Source organism: Chionomys nivalis, chromosome 15 (genome assembly GCF_950005125.1).
Source record: "Chionomys nivalis chromosome 15, mChiNiv1.1, whole genome shotgun sequence".
In the NCBI taxonomy this organism is placed as follows: Eukaryota; Metazoa; Chordata; class Mammalia; order Rodentia; family Cricetidae; genus Chionomys; species Chionomys nivalis.
This window is the reverse complement of record NC_080100.1, coordinates 14,524,975-14,549,924: the sequence shown is the minus strand read 5'-3', so window position 1 is coordinate 14,549,924 and position 24,950 is coordinate 14,524,975. Positions and strand designations below refer to the sequence as shown.

Sequence of the window (24,950 nt, the reverse complement as noted above, 5' to 3'; positions counted from 1 at the left end):
ATTTTCTAGGTCTCTTTAGATGGAATGTAATAAAGAAGAAAGCCCCAGAGCATCAATGTGTGAATTACTGTCTCTCTACTAAAAAGGAAAACCCAGTGGTCACAACCACAGACACTTCAACCCTGGATCCTACGACTCCCCATTAAGTACTGGAGTATTTATTACTCTACCGTGGGAGAAAGTCTTTGCCAATGCTTACAAGGAACTCTTTATGCCTGCTGCTCTGGATCCTGTTTGATGGAGGTCTCCTAACACCACTTCAGCCACAACCAAGACAGACTTTAGCCACACAACCAAAAGAAAATGTTATCCACCTGCCGGGGAGACAACCCCATTACCAACGGGTTAAACGTGGCTGGGTATGGAATCAATTTTTTGTGCTGGAAGAATACATGGGCTCCGAACCTCAATATGTGGGAAAGGTAATGCTGGGTTTCGTTTGGCAACAACTTGATAGGAAGGGGAGTATGAATTGTGTATTGTGTATGGATGCTTTGCAGGGACGAGAAAATGGTTCCTTTTCCTGAGTCTAGCCCGAGTAAGCCTTGCAATATCCCTTTCTCCCTCTATTTTCCAATTCCACCATGAGTTTGTTAAGATAGTTTATATTCGGTTCCCAATTTTGATGACAAGAATTTGAAAGGCTTATATTACATAGAAAGAATAGGAATAGTGCATTAGTGTTGATTGACAGTCTGGAAATAGTCATCCATTTGCAGACTCAAGGACAAGTGGTCATGCATAAATACTATAGGTTGAAAGTATTAGTCCTTCCTAATGGTGTTATGTTCTTACTCTTTTCCCTTTAAACTGTAACATTACATAGAGTTCATTTATAATACATTTGTTTTATCATGGTCTGGTTTCAGCAACAGTTCTCTAAAATTTATTTATTTATTCTATGTGTACACATGTCTGAGCACAAATACAAAAGAATATGTGTATGAGGTCAAAGGACAATTTGATTGAATCTACTGTCTTTGTCCACCAGGTAGGGTCCAAGGATTAAACTCAGGTCACCATGCTTGACAGCTTATCAGTCAAGTTATCTCTCTCTCTCTCTCTCTCTCTCTCTCTCTCTCTCTCTCTCTCTCTCTCTCTCTCTCTCTCTCTCTCCCCTTGCTCTCTCTCTTTCTGACTTGCACATTACACTTATTCTTACCACATTTTTTTAAGTCCTGTTAAAATTAGAATTTAAAAGAAAAAAAATCCCAAACAGGCAAACAGTAAATCTCAGAAGCGTCATAACTGTATAGAAGATAAGTGTGGAGAAGAAAATAATAAATAACAAACAAGCAAGCAAACAAACACAGCAAAATAAATAAAATGTAGAAAGTCTTTTGAGCTGTTGACGTAAGAGTTCTGCCACGTGGCAGCATTCCTTATGTTCCTGAAAGCACTGACAAGAAGAGGCTGAAAACTGAAAATGGAACATTAAGCTAGACTTCTGAGAAAAGTGAGGAAACCCAGCAAAACTCATGTGCCCTCAAATTGGTTTATGGGTCTTATGCGTGGGGACAGGAATTAATCTCCATATCTGTTTAGCATGTCTTATAGTGAGGGCCCCTTCTATTCTACTGATGTTCTCTCCTTTCTGAAGGGTAGTTGGTATTCCTTTATTCAAATGATTGACCAGAAAAACAGGAATATTGGGTCTTCACCCATGCCAGATCCATTCTTCTGACTACCATGTTTACCAGACCGTGGTTGCTCCTCTAATATCTGGCTGGCACAGTATACTACACTTAATTGTATCATTTTATTTTCAGTCCAGTTAAAATCTTTGAAGTTGTAATCATTTAGGAGTTTGGAGAACCTATGCAAGATACTTTTACCTAAAATTTCTAGGAACTGCATGAATATTTTTGCTTATTTTTGTTTGTTAAAATTTACATATTTAAGAATATATAGAATGTATGTTTTTCTAAAAACCAAAAAAAAAAACCATTTTTTTTTTTCAAGACAGGGTTTCTCTGTGGTTTTGAAGCCTGTCCTGGAATTAGCTCTTGTAGACCAGGCTGGTCTCGAACTCACGGAGATCTGCCTGCCTCTGCCTCCCGAGTGCTGGGATTAAAGGCGTTTGCCACCCCTGCCCGGCGACTTCTTTATTTTTTAAAAGAAACTGTTATTAAAATATTACATTCAGGTTAATAGACCTGGATGGAGGTGGGTGGTCCTTGGACCTCCCACAGGGCAGAGAAACCTGCTGGCTCTTTGGGCTGAGGAGGAAGGAAGACTTGATTGGGGGAGGGGGAGGGAACGGGAGGTGGTGGCGGGGAAGAGGCAGAAATCTTTAATAATTAAATTAATTAATTAATAAAAAAAATCAGCAAGAAAAAAAAAAAAAATATTACATTAATCTCCAACTCTCCATATTGCCCTCACTTCTCACATTTTTGGTCTTTTGCTCTTTGCTTATTACTACCACACACATACACACACACATGCACACACACACCCCAACACATGTATAAATTCATAGTTTACTGCAACCTGCTGATTGAATGGCATGAACTTAAAGTAAAACTACAAATGAAAATTGCAACAATTGCAAAAAAATAACTTGGAATAAGTACAGAAATCATGGTATATAATCAATATTTTTCTAAGCATTCTGAAGACCCATGAACTGTGTGGAACATAGAACTCACACAATATAGACAGAAAGACATTGAAGTCCGAAAAGTTCAATTCAGAACAGGATACCCTCAGTGCTTACAGTAGTGCACTAACAATAAGAAAACTCTCAGACAATTTTGAGGATGTAACTCTAGAAGGCAGAAGTCTCTGAGTGTAGTACACAAAGCAGACATTTATATGATCCCTCATTCCTATCATAAAAGCCTAAATGTTAATATAAATACTTTAGGTTATGATTATTTCATGTAGCTCTTTTACATTTCTCTTATTTATTTATTTATTTATTTATTTATTTATTTATTTATTAGAAATACAAGGTAATGAAAGAAGAGTATGCATTTCAAAATCTGCTCCACAACGTCAATTATTTTAGCTCTGCTTACGCTTTCTGACATCACCTGATATTTCATATCAAAAGACTAAAGAGACTACCTTATTCTTTTTTTTTTTTTGACTGAGACAGATACATGCATATTAGGTACCAGAATTGAAGGTGATAAAAGTATAAATTTGTAGAAAATTTTGAAATGATTTTGTGTGTGTAAGTGTGTGCGTTTTCCTTGGTAGAGTATCATTTCCTCGCCCAATGTATACAAATAAATTGGATCTAGGAATTTAGTTTCGAAACTCTTGCTTGAGATTTTAGAATTTCATCTTCAGAATTTAAATGACAGTATAGAATTCATTTAGTTGACTGGAGGATTAGTTACTTGTGAATTGGATTAAAAAGGAGTATGTCTAATATTTAAATTTTTCTGTGTAAATATCACCATTTTCTATAGATATATGAATTCTCATTGTAATAGGTGCTAAGAATACACGGCTATCATACCAAAATGTGTTTCTAAATTAGTGAAACATCAGTTGCCAAGATTTCTTTTCCACAAGAAAACTAATTAAAATTTGATTTACTCTATGTTGATGCTTCTGGATTTGGGAATAGAATTATGACAGCACAGAGATTGATTCATGACATTGTATGCATATGTGTACACAGACATAAATATATTTATATTCCTTTTATTTCTAGAAAAGACTTTGAGTCTGGTTTTAGAAAGGTTAATTAGCTTAAACAATAAAAGATTCACTAACAAGGAAAGTGGAACATTGAAGAATACTGAGCACAGTGGTCTGCTGACTACTGCCAACAAGTCTCAGATTCGAAATTCTGTTTCTTTTTTGAAATAATATAAGAGGAAAGCATAATTATCAGATTATTTCTATTGCAAACTTTTTTGGAGAGATATTGAGTTTAATAAAGCTTTAAACCAAGATGGCCTCACACAATCTAGTAAAGTGAGATGCTGGCACAGCTCATACGCCATAAACATTGGTACTGACAACTTTATACTTAATGTTGGAAGATACTGAGGTTGGCACCTGTTCTTGGGGAATCAAACTATGGCATTGCTTATGGTTAAGTAGTTTATTTCTATTCAAATAAGGTGGAGTAACACTCTATAAAAATGGCAGTCCTTTCCACAAAAATAACCTTTTCATTTAGTAATACACCCAGGATAAATATAAGCTTATATAATATCTGTAATGGAATATAGATATCAGTTTCATCTGCAAAATATATTTTATGAATTTATCAGTTAAAGCACAAACAAAAAGAAAGGAAAATAATAAGAACAAAAGCTTAGAATATATGCAGATTGAAACAAAATTACTTGGATTTGCACAGGGAGAAGTCACTGTGTGCCTATAAAACTGTTCTGACATAGTCTTGGCATATGCTCCAAGAAAATACTGCCAACTTAATCTTATGGAAAACTTTGACTTGTCATTTTAACAATTGGGATAGACTGCAGCTGACAGTATTTATTTAATTTGTATTTTCCAAAAGAATTAGACAAAACTGAATCACTTGTAGACACTGCTTTCAGATGCACTGCTTTCCCCACAATATTTTTGATGCAGAATGCATTACAACTTGAGACAGCATTAAATATTGTGGGCTAAATGCAATTATAATAGGTAAAATTTATTAAATGCTTCCTTTGGGCACTGTTTTAACTGCTTTACATAGATAAACTTGCATAACCTTCAAAATAGAATTATGAAGGGTGTTATTAGTATCTGTATTCTGAACATAATAAAACCAAGACACTAAAAATTAGGTAGCTTCATGAATAGCTAGAATATTCTAAAACTTATATTTTAATTCAATTAAGCATGTTTCATTGTACTAAAGAATATTTTTCTCAAGTGACATAATTTCAATAATTTTCTGTCTATAGTACAATTCACACATTCCTAGTGATTGTGTTGATACAGTTGATACAGCAAAGGATGAGATTATATGCAGGATGTTGAGGAATTCAAGAAAGGATTCACAGATATGAAAGAACCTGAGATAAGTCTTGAAAGATATTTTTTTCTTGAAAATGTATAATGCAATGGTATTTATAAGCCTTGAGTTTTCAAAGACCACTTTGATCTTAGGGAGCCATATTTTAGTACACCCAGAAATGTGAATCCATTTTTTAAAATATGGAATCATAGAAATATAAAAACTTTCAATTTTGATACACAATTTAGCAGTAGTGTTCTCAGAAGGATCATTCTTAGAGGATTAGTGTAGATAAAAGACTTAACAAAGTCATACAAGTACCTAATATGACACAGATATTCTACACACAAGCAAGAGCAGCCACACTGGCCTTTTCTCCAGAAAACTGTAAAATGCTCGGGCAAAATGGACATTTTCCAATAACTGACAACAAATGCTAATGAGAATATAGAGAAAAGTGAGTCCTACTTCACTGTTGGCAGGATTGCAAATGGGTAAATCTAATGTCGGTATCAGTGAGAAAAATTCCCCAAAAGCTGAAATAGAACTATCATATTAAGCATTTGTAATACTCCTTGGTATATTACCTGAAGACCCCAAACCCTATCCAGAGACAGTTGTCCAGCCATGTTGTCACTTTATTCATAATAGCTAGGAAATGGAAACAACCTTACACTTATTAACAGATAGTGAAAATGTGGCATGTATTCACGTGGAGTTATAGGATTCAGATGTAAAAAAAAATGAACTTTTATATAGATAAACTTGGACAATGTTATACAGGATGAGTTAACCCAGACCCAGACATAATAACAAACAAGGCATGTTCTTTCTTAATTGTCCTGCATAGGTCTAAATATTTTGATGGATGTGTATATAACCTTGAGGAATCACATAACATAGGCAAGTAAAAATGAAGTATGTGGAGTTGGGGTGAGGCAGAATCACCTCTAAATAGGAAGATTTGTAGGCCACATGTACTAATTAAGAAATGGAAAACGACAACAGGATTCAGGATATTAAAAGCAGAGAATGGATAACACACACAAAAAAAGAGAAAGACAAATTAAATATCTCGAAAAAGCAAAAAAAAGCTTCTCATTTATTAGTAAAGTTATATTTCATATATAATAATATGTGTGTACACATATAATCATATACTAAAAAATTATGAAACATTGAGTCTAGCACTATTTCCAGGAACCATGTTTCATAATTTTATAAGTATATGTTTACATGTGTATATACATATAATCAGTTCTCATAGTATTAGAAGATGATATGCAAGCTGTCTTAAGAAGATATCAAAGCCGGGCAGTGGTGGCGCACGCCTTTAATCCCAGCACTCGGGAGGCAGAGGCAGGTGGATCTCTGTGAGTTCGAGACCAGCCTGGTCTACAAGAGCTAGTTCCAGGACAGGCTCCAAAACCACAGAGAAACCCTGTCTCGAAAAACCAAAAAAAAAAAAAAAAAAAAAAGAAAAGAAAAGAAGATATCAAATCTGTGGACAACAGAAATGATCACAATGTATTTCCAGTGTTGCGATCAAGAAATATTTACCTTGAGTAAGCCAACATTTGTTGTATTGTTCTTAAGACACCATAGGAGGAAAATCATGTTCGATACTTTGAATCTAGCCAACTAAAGACTTATAACTCGGAATGTCATTGACTTTAAAGAATAACATACTACTTCCACTTTCCCAGAGCAGTATAATTTCTAACTGAATTCTATGACCCACATTCTATGCTCATATCCTTATATCTAAAGATAAATTCTGCTTTCACTTCTCTTAGTGAAGTTTCTCTTTGCAGCGGGTGGCTACTATATAGGAATTTGCAGCTGAGAAAATGTAGAGCACAACTGACTGCGTCTTGTCCAACCCCAACGGATGCATCTACAATGCAATCATTAAGCCCCAGGCACAGGAAGCACAACTAAATAGCTAAAACTAAAGATAAAAAGATGGTAAAGGCAGAGTCTTCAGAAGTCTGCTTTGAGATCGCATCTTTTTATACATACAAGGCAGGTTTTCTATGTGAAATCTCTCAACAGTGCTGTCTAAATAAAACATGTAAAATAACTATAGGCATGTCAACGTGGATAGAAAAATCTCATGAAGTCCCACCCATAAATAAAGGAACTCCCTGACTGCTGAGAGTAGTATTAGTATTCAGCAAATGTTACGTCACCCATAAATTATCCAATCCCAGGCTGTCAGTCTTAAAACACACATATGACCAGTAGCAATTTTCTGTAGTTGAACAGTTGTGGGTTTCTGTGTATATTTGCATCTACTGAGCACAAAAGCTTCTCTGATAAGAGATGAGAGATGAGCTAATCTACAGGTATAAAGATATAAACTTAACTTACAGTCCAGAAACACACTTTGTGCAGATGTGTTTCCTGGATGAGTGTAGCTTATCTCTTTTTAGGGTGAATGCAGGCCAACACAGAAAACTACAAAAGACTGTCCTGGGCTCTGACCCAACTGATACAATTTCATGGCAGCTCTTGTATCTATTGTTAGGACACATCATAGAAAAGAGAGTGGAAAGAATGTAAGAACAGAATATCTAGAAATCTGTATGGTAAGGTTTTTCTAGGAATAGCTGCTAAATAAAACTGGAATGATGACAATATTGATGGATCAGTTACTGTGGAAGGGGGGAAATTTCACATAGTCTTACCACTAGTAAAAGAACCAATCAATGCTGGAAACTAATAAAGACTGGAAAAAGTAGAATTAGCATCTCTCAAAAATGAGCCCTCTTATAAATTGTTCCATGGAAAATAAACATCTCTGAAACAACATACACATAGAAAACAACAACAACAAAAGTTTTAAACACACACACAGATACATACATACACATATATCATGTACATCTGTAGCAATAATAATAAAAGAGGCTATCAACTTGCAGTGGGGTTCATAGGAGGGAATTAAGAGGGAATACCTGGGATAGAATAGAAGGAAAAAAGGATGGAGAAAAATGATATAATTGCATTATAATTAAAGCATATTTTAAAAAGAAAACAATTATATACTCAGAACTGAGAGCGAATGCTAGTATATTTATATTATAATTTACTAAAATTAATATTTAATAATTCATTGTAAAATATCAGTAGTATATGTATTTGCAAGTTATATTTGTTAAAAACTTTTCGTTATTTTTATTTTAAAAAATTAACTCAGATGGAAGTTAGGGTAACAATAGTATTAGATTCCCTTCTAGGACTTATAGCATATACAGTCAGAGATGTTTTCGTGAGTTATATATATGTCATGCCTCAAGTTATACATTAACTTCTATCAGGTAGATAAATGTCTAAAGCATAACCTGTTTTCACAATAGAGTAAATATTCATAAATGAAATGGGGTTTTGTTTCAAAATCTTCAGGGATAGTGAATATGCAATTTACCCGTAAGAACCAATCAGAGTCCACTCAGTTCTTTAAGCCACTGAATTTAAGTATCATCACATCTGCTGTATTCATATGCCCTCAGTCAAGAATGACATAAAAAATTAAAGAAAAAATGACAAAAATTGAACTTACCTTAAAACTGTTAGTTTGGACCCTAACATATCATTGTCATCTAAGTATCAAAAAAAAGCAAAATTGATTTTAATCTGTGGATTCTGGGATTTCCCACTCATCATTGGCAGCATGGCATTGCTTCACATTGCAGAGTCGTCAAAGTTCATGAAGTCAGGAGTTTTTAGTAGGGGCTTATTGCATCATGTTTGATCAGGATAAAGGAAACACAGGTCCAAACCAGACAATTTGGTATGACCCAAGTTCCACCCCATACAAACATGCCTCCACCATCTAGGCTCTATAACCTACCCAAAGTGTACCAAATGTAGACTAAGACTTCAAATGATTGTTACATGGGAGACATTTTTTGTTTGTTTGTTTTTAATTAATTTATTTATTTATTAAAGATTTCTGCCTCCTCCCCGCCACCGCCTCCCATTTCCCTCCCCCTCCCCTGATCAAGTCCCCCTCCCTTGTCAGCCCAAAGAGCAATCAGGGTTCCCTGCCCTGTGGGAAGTCCAAGGACCACCCACCTCCATCCAGGTCTAGTAAGGTGAGCATCCAAACTGCCTAGGCTCCCACAAAGCCAGTACGTGCAGTAGGATCAAAAACCCATTGCCATTGTTCTTGAGTTCTCAGCAGTCCTCATTGTCCATTATGTTCAGCGAGTCCGGTTTTATCCCATGCTTTTTCAGATCCAGTCCAGCTGGCCTTGGTGAGTTCATGGGAGACATTTTAAATTCAAACGAAAAACAAAACAAAAGAAAGCAAACAAAAAGAAATGGGAGCTCGTTGATTTCCCGTTAAGTAGGAAAAATAACAGCTAAAAGAGAAATATGTTCTTCCAACATCCATGAAAACTGTCAGTCAAGAATGCATATATCAGTATCATTGTAGCAGAGATATCTCAACACACCCCAAGGCATTAGATCACTAAAGATTTCAATGAAGTAGAATTCTTTTGACTTTCTGCCAGATTTGTTTCACATCTTATTCACAGATTAAAAAATTAAAGTCTAGAATACATGCTATATTTTATTCTCTATATCTAATCAGCAAACTTTATCTATGTAATAAGCTACCATTGTGTTCAATAAATGAACATGATCAGAATTCCTATTAACTTTATTATCATAAAGAACTTGGGATTTAAAACACTTCTAAGACAGAATAATAGGTTATTCTGTTTGCCCTGCAAACAAGAAGCAAACTGCTAACTTAGTTATTTTCCCACAGTACTAAAAAAATGCATTTTCTATATAAATACCTTATGCCAGGTACCAGGGGATATGCTAATTGTTCTAGCAATGAAATCACATCTGGTACAGTTGCTACAATTGGAGTCACCACCTGGTTAAGTTTATGATAATCCATTGTCATTATCTAAAACCCATCTGTCTTCTCCACAGGCCAAACAGGAAATTTGAATGGGAGTCTAAGGATCTCTAGCCCCATGGCTTTTGAGTCCTCGTTGATAGCATTAATCATTGTAAACCCCGTAGGAACTCAGCATTATTTTTGGTTTAGTGTTTCCTGGGAAGAAGCCATACTGATGGTTTTTACTTGACCCTTCTCACCTTATTAGCATTTATTCTACGGAAGAGGGAAGTCATTTGGAGATTCTACCAGCCACTGACTCTGTTTCAATTATAAATTCTTATACTAGAGAAGCAATTAGAATAGGAAAGGGTGGGGAGAATAGGCACAGCCATGGAACAGACTGGAGTTACACTACATTTATCAATTAAACACCATGGGTCCTGTGCTCCTTAGAGAACAAAGTAGCAATTTGGTTCTTTTATAATTAGTGTCTTTCATATCTATGGTCTGTTGCCGAAATGTCTGATTATTATTTTTTCAAATATAAGAGTAAAGAACTGCAGATCACTATCCAGAGATTTGAGAAAGACTAATAGTGTGTGTGTATATATATATGTGTGTGTGTGTGTGTGTGTGTGTGTGTGTGTGTGTGTGTGTGTGTGTGTGTAATGTTCTTTCTCAAATGTTCCCAGCCATCATCTCACTTGAGGGACTCTGAGACTTACGGGGCCCAAAGTCCAGAAATTAAATGAGGTTGGTGGCTCTCCATGATAAGCATTTCCTTCACTTTATGTACACATTTCTTGGCTATGCTGGTCAAATAAAGCATTAATAGCATTCTACTTTTGTGATGGTAGATTTGAATATGACCATCTGTCTTATTCCTAGGAGAAGGGTGCACACCTAGGTGATGCTTAAAGTCTGTATTGTTCTTTTTATATGTAACCCTATAGTGACAATGTAAATCTTCTTTGGACTTTGAGAGTGTTATTCTGTCTTTCAAAGATTCAATGAATGATATACCACATTCAACTTACCAAATCCAGTGGCAATTTAAATTTATAGTAGTCAGAAAATTGATAGCTTGGGTGTTGGATTTCCTCCTCCAAATCAGTTTTCCATAATGATGGTGAAAGCCGTTTCCTCTTTCTATCCATAGGTAGGTGAAGGGGAATTATAGGAACTTTTCTGAAAGTATACTTTCCTTAAAACTTTGAATATCTTTTCTTCAATATATCAAGGCAGGTGATTATTTCGTACTCATTTGAATTGGGCAACATTTAGTTCCATGTTTTGTTCAATCAAAGAAGCCAAAGGCCAGAATTCTTTCTAATTTTACAGGCTGCAGCATTAAAAGTAGAATCTCTGTTTAGTGTCCTAGTGCTAGTAGATTCATTTCCATTGACATTATTTTTTTTATTTCATCATTAATCTATACTTAGACTATCTTAGTTTTCCCACATATATTTTCCAGAATTTAATCTATATAAATTAAGGAAAAATAAAATGCTTCTTTTGGTGTGTAGTATACCTTCTCATTAATAGCACATTGCTCTTCAACTTTAGGCAACCACTGGGTCCATCTCTACTAATAGAATTAGGAGCAAAGAAGCAGGAGGTGGAAACTCAGCAGCCCTGCAAAGAAACTGCTTCAGGGAAGGCTATTACAGTTTCTTTAGGCAATGCAGGTTAATTTCTTCATGAGCAGTGCTGAAGGCAGTTCTACTGGGAACAAAAAAGCCTCATCAGACTTTAGGAACTCAATGTTCCAAGTTTTACTGGATCTCTCCATTCATCCCTCAAGAAAACATTATGCATTTCATTTTTAACAAGGCAAAGTTCTTCTTTAGAGGAACAAACTGCCATGTTGAAAACTCAAAGTGCATTTTAGTTTTTCCATTAAGGATGAGAGTAGAGATGTGGTGGATCGTTTCCTCTGGTTTTTGTTTTTCCAAAATCTTCTTTCTATATATACAGGGGAAAAGGAGTACCTTTTTCAAATGAAAATAAAAGTTGTAGGTCATAGATGTTTGTTGAGCTGGATACTGATTTACTCGGGGCAGGGTAAGACAGTTATAAGTCCAGATAAAACATTGAAAAACATAGGCTTCTGGCACCTTCTGTTCTTATGTGGGAACAATCACAATCAACTTGTTTCACTCCATGTTCCAACAGATTAGATATGACTCAGCCACATGAAGAAAGATAATTTTCTTCACTGAAAGTACATACATTTCAGTCGTAGGGTCATTAAAGCACAAAAGACACAGAAACATGTAAAGTAGCATAAGAGTACACATAGACAATTTTAGCAACCCAAATCAACACAAATATCATAAGAGTGATTAAACCATGTGAAATGACAATGTGGTTTGTTGATCTGTTACAAAAAAATGAAGATTTGCTACTCAGACATTTTAAAAGATGTTTGGAAAATGAGGTCTCCATTTTGGGATTCCTACTTTTATACCTAAAAGAATTTATAAACTAAGAGAAATGAAGGCAGCAAAACAATTTTATTTAAAAACTGTCAGGAGATAATCAAATATGAAGTCAGGGTGGAGCTTAAAATGTTGTTTTTATAACCTTATCTTCCCTGCTATAAATTTCTGTAAGAGTTACAGCAATATGTTGTTATGCTACTTTTGTTCATATTATGCACAACCTTTCTACTACAATGGCAAGATTTAATAGTCCTGATAGAATCTTTGACTCACAGAACCTAAGTTATTTACTTTGTGATCTTTAAGAGAAAATGTTTGCTTGAATAAATAAAAGCACATATAACTGAGAAGTTGAGTCCTTTATCTGTGGACATCAAATCTTCCTCCCACACCCTGTTCTGACTCTAAGGACTCAGGATTCACAGAAGCGTGGAATTGGTTATCATAACATTGTTGAGAAAAAAAGACAGATGAGATGGAGGAATTGGACCATCTTTGTTGTGTTGAATAATCACACTGTTTTCAGACAATTATCTTCTGTTCAGTTGGGTTGATATAGAAAGAAAATCTTTGCTATCTTGCAGATTGTTAAATCTTCCAGCTGGAGATGAATGCAGAGTTCACCTGAGGATCAATTATGAACCTATTCTATCGCTCTCATTTCTCTTTACCTTGTGCACAGTCTAATAACTGGCTTAATATGAAAATTTGAGCTTTACAGGAGATATTTGGGTTCTATAAAGTGCACTTTTCCTTATCTGCATCAATATAATCATTTATGAGGGACTGTTATATTCTGCAGAAAGAGACAGAGATCCAGATTTGCGTTTATTGGTTTTATTTACTTTTCTTTGTTAATTTTGGGGGCATTAAATATCACCTAAGCAAGTATTTCATTCATGGGCCTCTGACTTCATCTTCTCACATACTTGGAACTACAGTTCTATTGTGGACATTTAGTTTCCTTAGTTTACAGGCTATTTAAACAAAGCTATGTTCATAGCCCATTTCCCTTATTAAATTGTATCCAAATAATTGGAGCATTTTAATTTTTTATTTATTGGAGCAATTTATATATATAAAAATTCATAAAGATCATAATGAGAGAAAAATATTTCTTATCAATGCAGATTGAGCTTGCTTAGTCATATTTGCTTATGCATTAGAAAAGTCAATTTAATTCCCCATATTTTCATGTAAACAAAAATAAAATACCAAATATAAAAAACTGTGGAAATGTAATATATAATTATTATTATTTCTGATGGGGACAAAATATATCACTTATTTGAAATAATTTATCTTTCTTTGGTTGATTCAAATGCTTTGCTTTATGATATTTGCTTATCTTATATTCAATTTATCAATGTAAAAGTTAGTTTTACAATTATATATATAGAAATATATATTGAAATAAAATTATTTTGCATAGAAGACATAATTATTGCAGTATTTCAAATTTAGTAGTTACAAGTGTTACTTATAGTTCTGTTTTTATTCATAAACATACTAATTTGTCAGGCTTTTTAAAATTTTACTCCTACTAATCAAAATATATACAGATTTACAAAATGTTTCCTAAAGTACCAAAATTCAGTTGTCATATGGGACAGTGAGTATATTTAAGGTCTAAGTATTTTGTACTTTTATTACTTTTGAAATATAATCCTAGTCATAATTCATAGATCCTCTTTCCTTTTTTGAATTTTATTTATTAATGAATTATATCAGTGAATAGATACAACTAAGTGAAAACTTTATGTTCAAATAATTACGAGCAGTTATGAAGTTAATAATTAGGTAATTGAGTAGAGAAATAATCCACTTTAATTAGGAAAGATAATTACTTACATTCATAATTATGTATACTCTTAATACATTCATCTTCCTGTGGGAACATTAGAAGAACAAATAAGATTTAGATCATGAGAAGAGAAGAAGCTATGAGAATTTAGGGTAAGAATAAAATATAAATTTACATAAAGAGATAAGCTTTAATACTCTCAATACTGAAATCACAGCTTCCAGGAGGCTCTTATTCAGTTTTATGCTTCAATGGTAGAGTTCTACAAAATCAGGTCCCTCTTTCTTGCTGTCCGGAGATCATTAGAAAACAAGTTCCAGTGTGCCAATGGAGTCGAACGTGTGGTCTTATCCCATGTGTGTTGAACCTGTCATGAATAAGTATTCTTAGCAGTTGTCTCTGCAGCATGTGACATACTGAATGCTACTGACTTTTTATCATTCATTGTCTACTCAGGGATGAAAAATCATTTTTGCTGCTTCTCCATAGCTGGGATTATATTTTATGATACTAAGGTGGGCCATTTGACTAATGGATTATCTGTGAAATAAGAGTGAATTGCTTAGTAACATCCCCTTTTACTTTGAAAGAATTAAGGTCAGATGATGCTTCATGGGGCCAAAATAATGAATACATCCAAAATCTGCTTGGAACTCAAAAGTTATGGCCCCAGTATTAAAATTCCTTAAACTTATATAAATATTGACAAACATTCTACCCAGTGCCAGCCTGTGACCGTCAGTATACATTCATCATGAAATACGACTACTTTTCTCTTTCCATAATATTGAATTTGATACCAGGTTTCCTGATCATTAATGTGAAGGTCTCTAATGTGGTCTGTCTTGGTTATCCACTATCCATTTGCACCAAGGAGAAACATAACAGAATTTTGGTGTATTTGATCTTGGTAACAGCCTCTATAGAACTGACAGATTTTTTTTCCCTTTCATTTGTATGTTTTCACAGGAATTACAACATATAATCTAAGAGCAATTTAATTTTCCTATATAAACTAAACTTGGAAAGATGTTAACAAAATCCCCTGTCAAGAAATTTTCCCACCAGTAGAAAGATTCCTTGGCATAATTAATTATGTTATTCTATTAGGTATTTCCACAACTTAGAAAACGTCTGTTCCCCTGATGCTGGAGAGGATGTGGAGTAAGCAGAACACTCCTCCACTGCTGGTGGGTGTGCAAACTTGTATAATAGCCACTTTGGAAATCAGTATGACGGTTTCTCAGAAAACTGGGGTCCATCTACCTCAAGACCCAGAAATACCACTCCTAGTCATATATCCAAAGGATGCACAATCATACCACAAATACATTTGCTCAACTATGTTCATAGCTGAATAGAGGGCAAGTGAGATGAGGGAGGGGCGTGGAGGAAGGAAAGAGAGGAAACTGGGCTATGTACTCTACTAAGCAAATTTATTTAAAAATGATTTATCATTTAACTACATGATCAACTCTAGAACATAAACTTCAGGGAGTATTATTCACTATATTTACTAGGTAGTCTATATTGTAGTTTAAAGAACGATATACAGCAAAAATTAAAAATTTACTTTGGGATGTGAAAGAAAAGTAAGATTAAAATAAGATGTAATCTATCAGTGTCTTCTCACAAGGAGAAGAATATTCTTCCTTCTTTCAGCATTACTTCTTTTGTGGGCTTGGGGTCACTAACTTTTCGCACCTGAATTAGCATGTCTATTAATGTCATCTGTGTCAGTCCATTTTTAAGTATCCATACTGTTGAGTAGAAATTTCACTGAAAATTCCTTGTTCTACATGGGTATGGTCTGTAGGGAAAAAAAGGAAAAGGAAAATGACTTAATTATATTATAATCACCAAAAATTAACAAAAATAGTAAATAGTAAACAGTAAAGAAGATAAGCTTGCTTTTTCTTTAATAGTGTTTTATCAAGTTCTTGCTTAAACTGATTATCCCAGCTCCCAACACTCTTAGAAACTACCTCACTTATTAAAGAATTATAAAGTGTGACTTCCAGTGAAAACAGAGGCTAATTCTTGTTGACTGTGAAACAATGATGTTACTGTTAAACATATAAGTATGTTAACCTAGGAAATCTACTTTGGTGAAAACTTAGAAGTGATCTGAACAGTACATATATTTGGATATTTGTTATGAAGAGAAGGACAGAACAAACAAGAGATAAGCTCTGAATTTAATAAAAGCATCACATCCATTACTGATGCTCTGGCATGTCTGTGTGAAAAATATGAAGACACTGTTCTATTAATCTCTCAGTTACTTTGAGGAGCGTTTTCATCCTTATTTTATTAAAAGGAAAAGACTTTGGAAGAATATGGACATTCTTTAATTTGCCACAAGTCCCTCATGAGATCAGAGCATTGAGGCCCAAGGCTAAGATTCTCTGATTAAACAGCTCGGATAGAAAGTACGGGGAAACAGAGATGTACATGTAGAGACAGGCAGTTATCAGACAGTGCCAATATGCTTTGTGACATATCAAGTAAAGTTCAATAAGATTCCAATTGACAGGGTTGAGGGTAAAAGCTCTGGACAGGCATGTAGCTCTCGTATATTATTCAACCTCATGATGCTTGCTTCAAAGAGTTATAAAGAAGAATGCCAAATGAATTTAACTTAAAATATATGGTAATTGAGTCCATGAAGAACAAGATAACAATTAGTTAATTAGATAAACAATATTTGACAAAGTTTCTATTTCACTGCAATGAAGAGCTTCAAATGGTAAGACATAGGACACATTACTCCAAATATTTTTAAGAAAATCAGAAAAGTAGATTGGGACTGTAGACAAAATATTTTTTCATTTATCTGGATTGATATTTTAATAATATATATATATATCAATTTCCTAAAATAAAAGAAATAAAATTTAATATGCTAACACACATTGCAATAACAAGTTTCCCTTCAAAAAATCTCTTTTTAAAATTCCATAATTATGTATCATTCTTATTGTAGTATCATAGAGGGTAAAATATACAATAGTTCATTTCTGAAATATCTGACTTCTTTCAAGTCCTTCTTTTTGAGCCTAATATTCTTATTCTTTGTTAGTTGGTTTACCTATCTTCTTGATGAAAATTTTAAAAGTCAATACCTTTGTTCTTGCAAAGTTTGAGACAATTTTAATCCTTTCTTATTTACCTGAAAATTTTCATATTCTTGGAAATAAAGTTACACAGAAAGCAATAAATGCACATATATCATTTGCTGACCAGATTTCTGAATAACTTACTGATCATTAACAGAAAAAAACATACCTTGCAAGTCAAAAGTATATGAATAAAATTTGTTATTTTCTTGCTTCACCAGAAAGCAAAGTAAAACAGATAAGCATATATAATGCCTTGGGTTATGTATAAAAAATGTCAAAATTGAGCTCTGTTTCTGTGATTCCACATAACTAGATAAGCAGCTTTAAAAAAAAAATAGAAGAAAAATTAGAAAAGCGGGTGGGTTCTCACAGGTATTTCATTTCCTTTTCTCCCATCTCTCCTCCTCCTTCTGCCCCCACATTCCCTCCACCGTAATCCCCCATCCACTCCTCAGAGAGAATAAGGCTACCCATGGGGAGTCAGCAATGTTGGCACACCGATTTGAGGCAGGACCAAAGCCCTATCCCCCTGAACAAGGTACGCCCCCCCCCCCACACACACACACAAAGAGAATGGGCTCCAAAAAGTCGGTTCGAGTACTAAGGATAAATCTTGGTCCCAGTTCCGGTGGCCCCACACACTGTCCTAGCCACACAACTGTTGCCCACATTCAGAGGTTCTAGTTTGATATAATGCAGACTAAGAAAGCATTAGCAAACACCTTGATAAAAAGGTAGGTGAACATGACTTTAGGCAGTTCGTAGTACTTACCAGGGGAAAATTAATCAGTTGCTTGAAAAGAAGGAGATAGGGGTAGAAAAGAATGAGTTTGAATATGGAACTAAGAAACGGCAGAAAGGAGGAAGGAGGGAGGGAACAGGAAGAAAGAAGGCAACAGAATAATTACTATTTCTTTATTGTGAAAAATGTGAGGAAAGTATAACACACATATACTCATATGAGAAAGCAAAAAGAATATATTAAAGGTAAGGAAAATAAAAATTAATAGATATATTTTTGATTTTAGTATGTGCATTGTTGGTTCAAGGCCAAAGTCTTTTCCATGAATGACATCTTTTTTCTCACAGAATTAGCTAATTGGCAGTTGTCTATATGAGGTTATGAAGGAAACAATTTCAAAGTATGAATTTTTAAAATACACTATCTTAGTAACAGCAACTTTATTATAACAGCACCTCAGTAACATTATTCTAGTTCTACCTATAAAGGAAATGTATAATGTTTACCATAATTGCTTAGGATATTTATATATATTTTTAGAAGTAAAATAGGGAGGAGGGCAAAAGAGCAAAGCACCTCTTTTCCCAGAGTTCTTTAGGACAGAATGGGAGTAATATTGGAGTTTGCATTTGTGCTAAATTAAATGAATCAAGTTTTGGAATTTCCAATATAACACCCTGAAATATTACTTCACAGGTCAACAAGGTCATCAATTTACAAAACTGTGTCATTCAAGTTACTTTTAAGACTATAATAATAGGGGCAATATCTCATGATTCCATAATTGAGCTCGTGAGAGAATCTTACCTTCCAAGTTTCTTATCTTTTCAGACCCTTTCTATGTACTTCCAAAGATGGAGAACAAAATGTAATTTCTCAATTGTTTGGAATGTGCCACAGGAGAAAGTTTGAAATTGTCAAAGAATTGGAAGACTAAATTGATTCCAGGAGTCTGAGCTTAGCAGAGTGATAACTGATATAAGCTGACTGATTTATAAGCAGAATACAACTGAAGAGAGTTTAGAAGTGTTTAGTTGTTGAAATAAGTTTAACTAGTTCTTTCTAGAAATTGCAATAAAATTAGGCTAGGCAATAGGTTTCTGCCTTTGATGGTTAAACAGCAGACAACCTCTCAGTGAACATTCTCAGTTGTTAAGGCATTTGCATAGAGTCAATGCAATATAATGGGAGCTCATAATATATTGATCCAATTTCAAATATACTTGAAATTACATAAGAAAAATACAGACTATTGAAAGTTATTGTTTTAAGTTTAGTCAGTGACACATGTACTAGAGAAATGAATAGATTATTTCAGTACATTGATGTGGGAGTCCCCTCTGAGTGCTGTGATTACCATAAATGAATAAAGAAACTTCTTTGGACCTATAGCAGGGAAGAATTTAGCTAGGCAGGGAAAACTAAGCTGAATGCTGTGAGAAAGAAGGGCGGAGTCAGAGAGAAGACATGGAGACACTGAAGACAGATGCTGGGAACTTTAGCAAGTAAGCCACAGTCACAGGGAAATTTATAAATGAATAGAAATAGGTTAAATTAATATAAGAGTTAGCCAAAAAAGCTAGAACTAATGGGCCAAGCAGTGTTTTAATTAATACAGTTTCTGTGTGATCATTTTGGTTCTGGGCAGCTGGGAAGCACAAACAGCTTACCCCAACAATACATCAGGGTCTGCAACTTTGGGAATGTTAAGTAGGGAGAGAGGCATTGGATGAGCCAATGTCAGCAATAGTGGTTGTGACTTTGAAGAAAGGTACCCAGGATTAAATCAATGTATGCATGTGGATATACTACTACAAAGGATGCTGGTTTTCAAAGAACAGTTGAAAAGGCGGTATAAAGCCTTGATAAAAAAGCTAGGAGCTTGAAAAAAATCTGAAAAAATACATGCAAAGGAATTGCCCAGGCAAAGAAAGCAATGAAGTTTTTCAAAAACTGCCACTGCAATGAGTTGCTTTGACTTTTTTTTTTTTTTTGGAAATTAGGTTTTATATATATATATATATATATATATATATATATATATATATATATATACTCACACATGCACATACATATTTTGTGCATTTAGGTGTCAATACAAAAAGTGGTCAGATTCTTAGGGGTTCCTCTTTTATGTACACAGGCATGTAAGAGACAAGTAATGTGGAGAAAGCTAAGACTATGCCACCACTTAAGTATGTATAAATCACATCTACACATTGATAGACTTCTTTGATAAGAACATAATAATGCACTGTATAAGCACTGAGAGCATGAAGATATTGGCATAGCCACTAGGAATTCTAAAATGATAGAATATTATACTGGTTACTTTACTGTCAGCTTGACTAGAGTCATCTGGCAAGAAAGAACCTGATGGATGCAGAAAACCTGGGGGGGGGGTGGCGGTGTTCTTGATTAATGACTGATGTGAGATGAACCATCTACTGTGAGTTGTGCTGGTTCATCTGGGTAGTACAAAGCAACAAACTGAGGCTTGGAGAGCAACCCAATAAGCAGTGTTCCTCCTAGGTCTCTGCTCCAATTCTTGCCCCTCGGTTCCTACCTTTAGTTCTTGCCTTAACTTCTTTCATGCTGTAATTTGAACTGTGAGATGAAATAAATCGTGACTCAGTCAAGAATATAACGTGGCACCAGAGTATGGGCTACTGCTATACTTACATGATCATGTTTATTTTTGTAGTATTAAAGAACTATCTGGATTTTGGGTTAGAAAAGTCCTTCAGTATTCAGAGCTTTATTGAACTAATATGTAGGAAGCTGGAAAGTAATGTTGAGAGAGTTGTCCCATTGAAAGACAGTCCTACTGGTGTTTGGTACCATGAAAGGTCAGCAGAGACCCTTGGTGAAGGTACAGACTCAAGTACAGACTCAAGTATATGGGAGATATCAGAACACAGGAAACCAACAAGGACAGTGCCAGGCTTTAACCTAAGCCTAAGAAACAAACTTTTTGGGCAGAGACAGAGAAGTGTGAATGACTTCTTCCTTTGCAAACAAAAGTTTATGAGTGAGACAGGATCTTAGACTTTAAACAATGAGCAGTTCTTACTGTTGGAACTTGATTTTGCTTTGAATTGATAGTAACTGTGCCCTGGTTCTTGCCTCTTAGAATAGGAAGTGATTTAAGTTTAGGTTTTTGTTTGTTTTGTTATTGATTTTTTTAAAATTTTGCAGGAGCCTCTAATTGAGATAATAACAGTTTTAAATAGATGATGGATATTTTATGGATAATGTACTTTTAGAATATTAAATATGTTTAATAGCACTGTGAGGTTTAAAATTAGTCTTTAATTATGTATGATATTCACATAATACCTCAGTGGAAAACCAAGAAAGGAAATGACATAATTTAGTAGTGGTGATGTTTTTGTACGTCAAGGAGAAAAAGTGTTGATTGCACTGATTAATTTTTTTGTCAACTTGACAAAAGCTAGAATAATTTGGGAAGACTGAACCTGAATTGAGAAAATGCCTCCATAACACTGTCATTATTCCCAGATGTTTGAGCACAGGTTCTTGATTAATAATTGGTACGGGATGTCCCAAACTACTGTGGATGTTGCCACCCTGAGGTAATTGGGACACCTCTGTATAAAATAGCATTCTCAGCAAGTGATGGGAGCAAGCAAAAAAGCAGTGTTCGTCCATAGATCTGCTTTAGTTACTGTCTATAGAACCCTTCCTTGAGTTCCTGATTTGACTCCTAGACAAGACTCAATGACTTCTTACGATCAGCTGTAAACTGTAAGCTAAAATAAACCTTCAGCTCCAAAGTTGCTTTTGCCCAGGTGTTTATCATAGTCAGCAAAAGCAAACTAGAACAGAGTCATTGGATTTTAGAAGAGGAATCTATGAAGATGTTTACACAGCTTTTGGAAATTGAAAGAAGATAATCCAATGGAGGCATATGTAACAAGAATCCCAGAGAGTCTGAGAATGGTTAAAAATAATTTATTTAGATGTATAATAGGGAAGAACACTTACTGATACAGGACCCGTTAGTCATGCCACACTTGTTCTGCCCAAGGGGAAGAAGCACCAACTGCTTGCTACCTGCTCTGCTCCTACCATCCAAATAAGCAGAAGAACAAGAGAGAGAGAGAGAGAGAGAGAGAGAGAGAGAGAGAGAGAGAGAGAGAGAGAGAGAGAGAGAGAGAGAGAGACCCCCTCTATTTTTCCTTATAAGAGGTCACATCTGCAGGCTGAAGTCACACCATAAGTCTGGTACCCCAAATCTATTGGTGGAATGAATTCCTACAACAGATATAAGGTCAAACTTAAGATGCTTCATAATTAAATATGTTGAATGGAGAAGGGAGAGAACTCAGAAAAGTCTCTTGAAGTGTTTGGTGCATAGTAAGACTATAATAAAGCATTTAATTAAAAAATATTTTTTGCCTGTCATCTTATAAGAGGTTTTGAGGCCACTATTAGTGTGGCGATAGCAATGCCAGAATATGTAGGTATTAACACAAGTTTGGGATCTTTAATTCATGACTTTAGTGAGGCAAAATAAGAATTTGTTGATAATAATTAGATCCATTTTTATAATGATAATTATATGCAAATTAATTTGGAGGTTATTGAAGCATAATTATATAAAATAAACTATAAACTGTATACTTTATAGTGCAAATCTTATAAGTAACAAAATATACAATAGCTTCTGTTTGGAATATTAACAGAACTGTCTTTCTCCATGATACACAGATGTTCACTGCTATACTATCTGTAGCATGAAGTTCTTCATTGGTCTACCATTGTTTTTGCATGATCCCTATAATTATTTGGAAACATTCTGTCTTCTATGTATCACTAAAAGTATCACCAATTTGTCTTAGAAACATAGTAATGTTTTATACTTGAAAACTTTCAAATTTTTTGTGTTAATTGAAATCTTGGCTAGAATGAACTTGCTCACTCTGTGTTCTTTTCCATGCTTCTTTTCTGTCTTTGCTCTACACTTCTGTTGTCCTCTTTCTCTCTCTTTCTCTCCTTCTTTTTTTCCATTTGCTGATAATTTTTTATTTTGTTTCATGTTTGATCTCATTCTCTTTCTGTTGTCCTCTTTCTCTCTCTCTCTCCTTCTCTTTTTACACTTGCTGATAATTTTTTAATTTGTTTTATGTTTGATCTCATTCTCTTTCCCATGGGTTCTGTTCTTCTGTGACATAAATAGATCATTACTTTACCAAGTTATCAGCCACTGGTTTGGATTCCCCTTCCCTTCTTGTGAACACTCAGTAGATTTAATAATAAAAGAAAATAATAGGACATGAATGTTAGTGCTGAAAACTGATCAAGGTGATGAGATTTTTAGATATGTTGGATTATGGAATTACAAACAGTTAACAAGTGTTTGGAATAGGGGTTAGATTTGGAGTTAGAGATTTGATAGTGAACATCTCACAGGAGGAGGTTAAAACTTGAATATAATGCAAGTATCCACATGGGATATGGGCTGTTTGAAAATTAACCTGACTGTTTGGCACAGAAGTTTACTTATTAATGGACGGATTAATAGTTTGAAAAATTTGTGTGTAAGTGGGGAAAATGTTCCTATTTAAAATGGGCGTATATTAACACTTAACATATGGGTAAAATTTGAAAAGAATAAAAATAATCAAAGGAGAATGTGAGGTGAAATTTTATCAGCCTCAAACAAAATAGGATATCCAGAGCAAAGGAAAATAAAAGAATGTGTAACGTGCATTTAATGGACATTTATAGTTTGTTTATATTTAAAAATGATAGATTGAGCATCTTGTAATTTAAAACTGTACAACATAAATGGAGATCCACCAGGAAAATATTGAAGAAATACTGAAAGAATAAGAGCCAGAGAATAGTTTGTCAGAGTGTGAGATAACCTCATTCAATGGAGTATAGACTCTGATTATCAGGAGATTAAGGCTCCTTACATATTGGATTCCATTATACAAAAGCATCTGGGACTGTACCTGACGGAAGGGCATTTTCATGATTGAGTTTTAAAGCTGTGGGTGAGATGCCAATGAACATGTAAAAGTCAGCAATGAACAGCTGTCCCTGAGGAGACCCTCAATCATGAGCTAGTCGTCCCTCACCAAGCATGTGCTTCTCCATAACCTAATCAACCAATCAGAGCAGCTTCCTGATCAAACACTAGACATGTGATCAGATGTTGTCAAGAATACATTTCCAAAAAGGAGAACTTCTTTATATCTACATAAAATAGATATTAAAAAAATGAGGCTGATTCATAAGGAAGAATTGTGTTTGAATATAGAATGTCAAAGGACAAGCCAGATCAGAAATTTGATGAAGTAATGTCTCATGCCATGGGGGTAAATGTTGTGTCTGTGCCCTGGGTATAAGTTTGTCATGCTCATTTTATGTACATTATAGATTTTGATATTCTAAAGAGAACTTACATCCAGTTAAGATAACAGGATGTGAAAACACAGAAAGGCAAGAGATTAATTTTTACTGTCTTTCCCAAAGCATAAGGCTGTTTAGTATCAGTCATTATGATGACTGAGAATGGACAGGGATTTTCATCTTGAGATTATAGGCTTCTCATTGTATTAGATTTGCTAGATTGCACAAAAGTGATTACCATCACTTTTGTCTTGAGGCTGTAAATAAATATTTCAGTTAAATGCCTATATAGCTTTAAACCTTATCAAGCAATTCAAATGTTAATTTCATTTTTTTTTTTTTCGAGACAGGGTTTCTTTGTGGTTTTGGAGCCTGTCCTGGAACTAGCTCTTGTAGACCAGGCTGGTCTCGAACTCACAGAGATCTGCCTGCCTCTGCCTCCCAAGTGCTGGGATTAAAGGCTTGCGCCACCACCGCCCGGCCGTTAATTTCATATTTTAAGCAGGATTTGTTTGTGCTGGATGGTGGTGGAATGTACCTTTATTCCCAGCACCCAGAAGGCAGTGGCAGGTAGATCTCTGAGTCTGAGGCCAACCAGGTCTACATAGTAAGTTCCAGGATGGCCAAGACTACACAAAAAAATCCTGTTTT

The 24,950-nt window shown here is 34.7% G+C and overlaps 1 protein-coding gene across 1 annotated transcript in view; it reads left to right on the top strand.

Annotated features, from left to right (window-relative positions):
• Nucleotides 1-24,950, top strand: part of Cdh12 (cadherin 12) — a 771,364-nt gene that overhangs the window by 529,773 nt on the left and 216,641 nt on the right. Inside the window, exon 4 of the mRNA XM_057789913.1 lies at nt 10-422. Within this exon, the coding sequence (XP_057645896.1) occupies nt 192-422 (231 nt within the window). The 5' untranslated portion in view covers nt 10-191. The remainder of the gene's footprint in view (nt 1-9; nt 423-24,950) is intronic.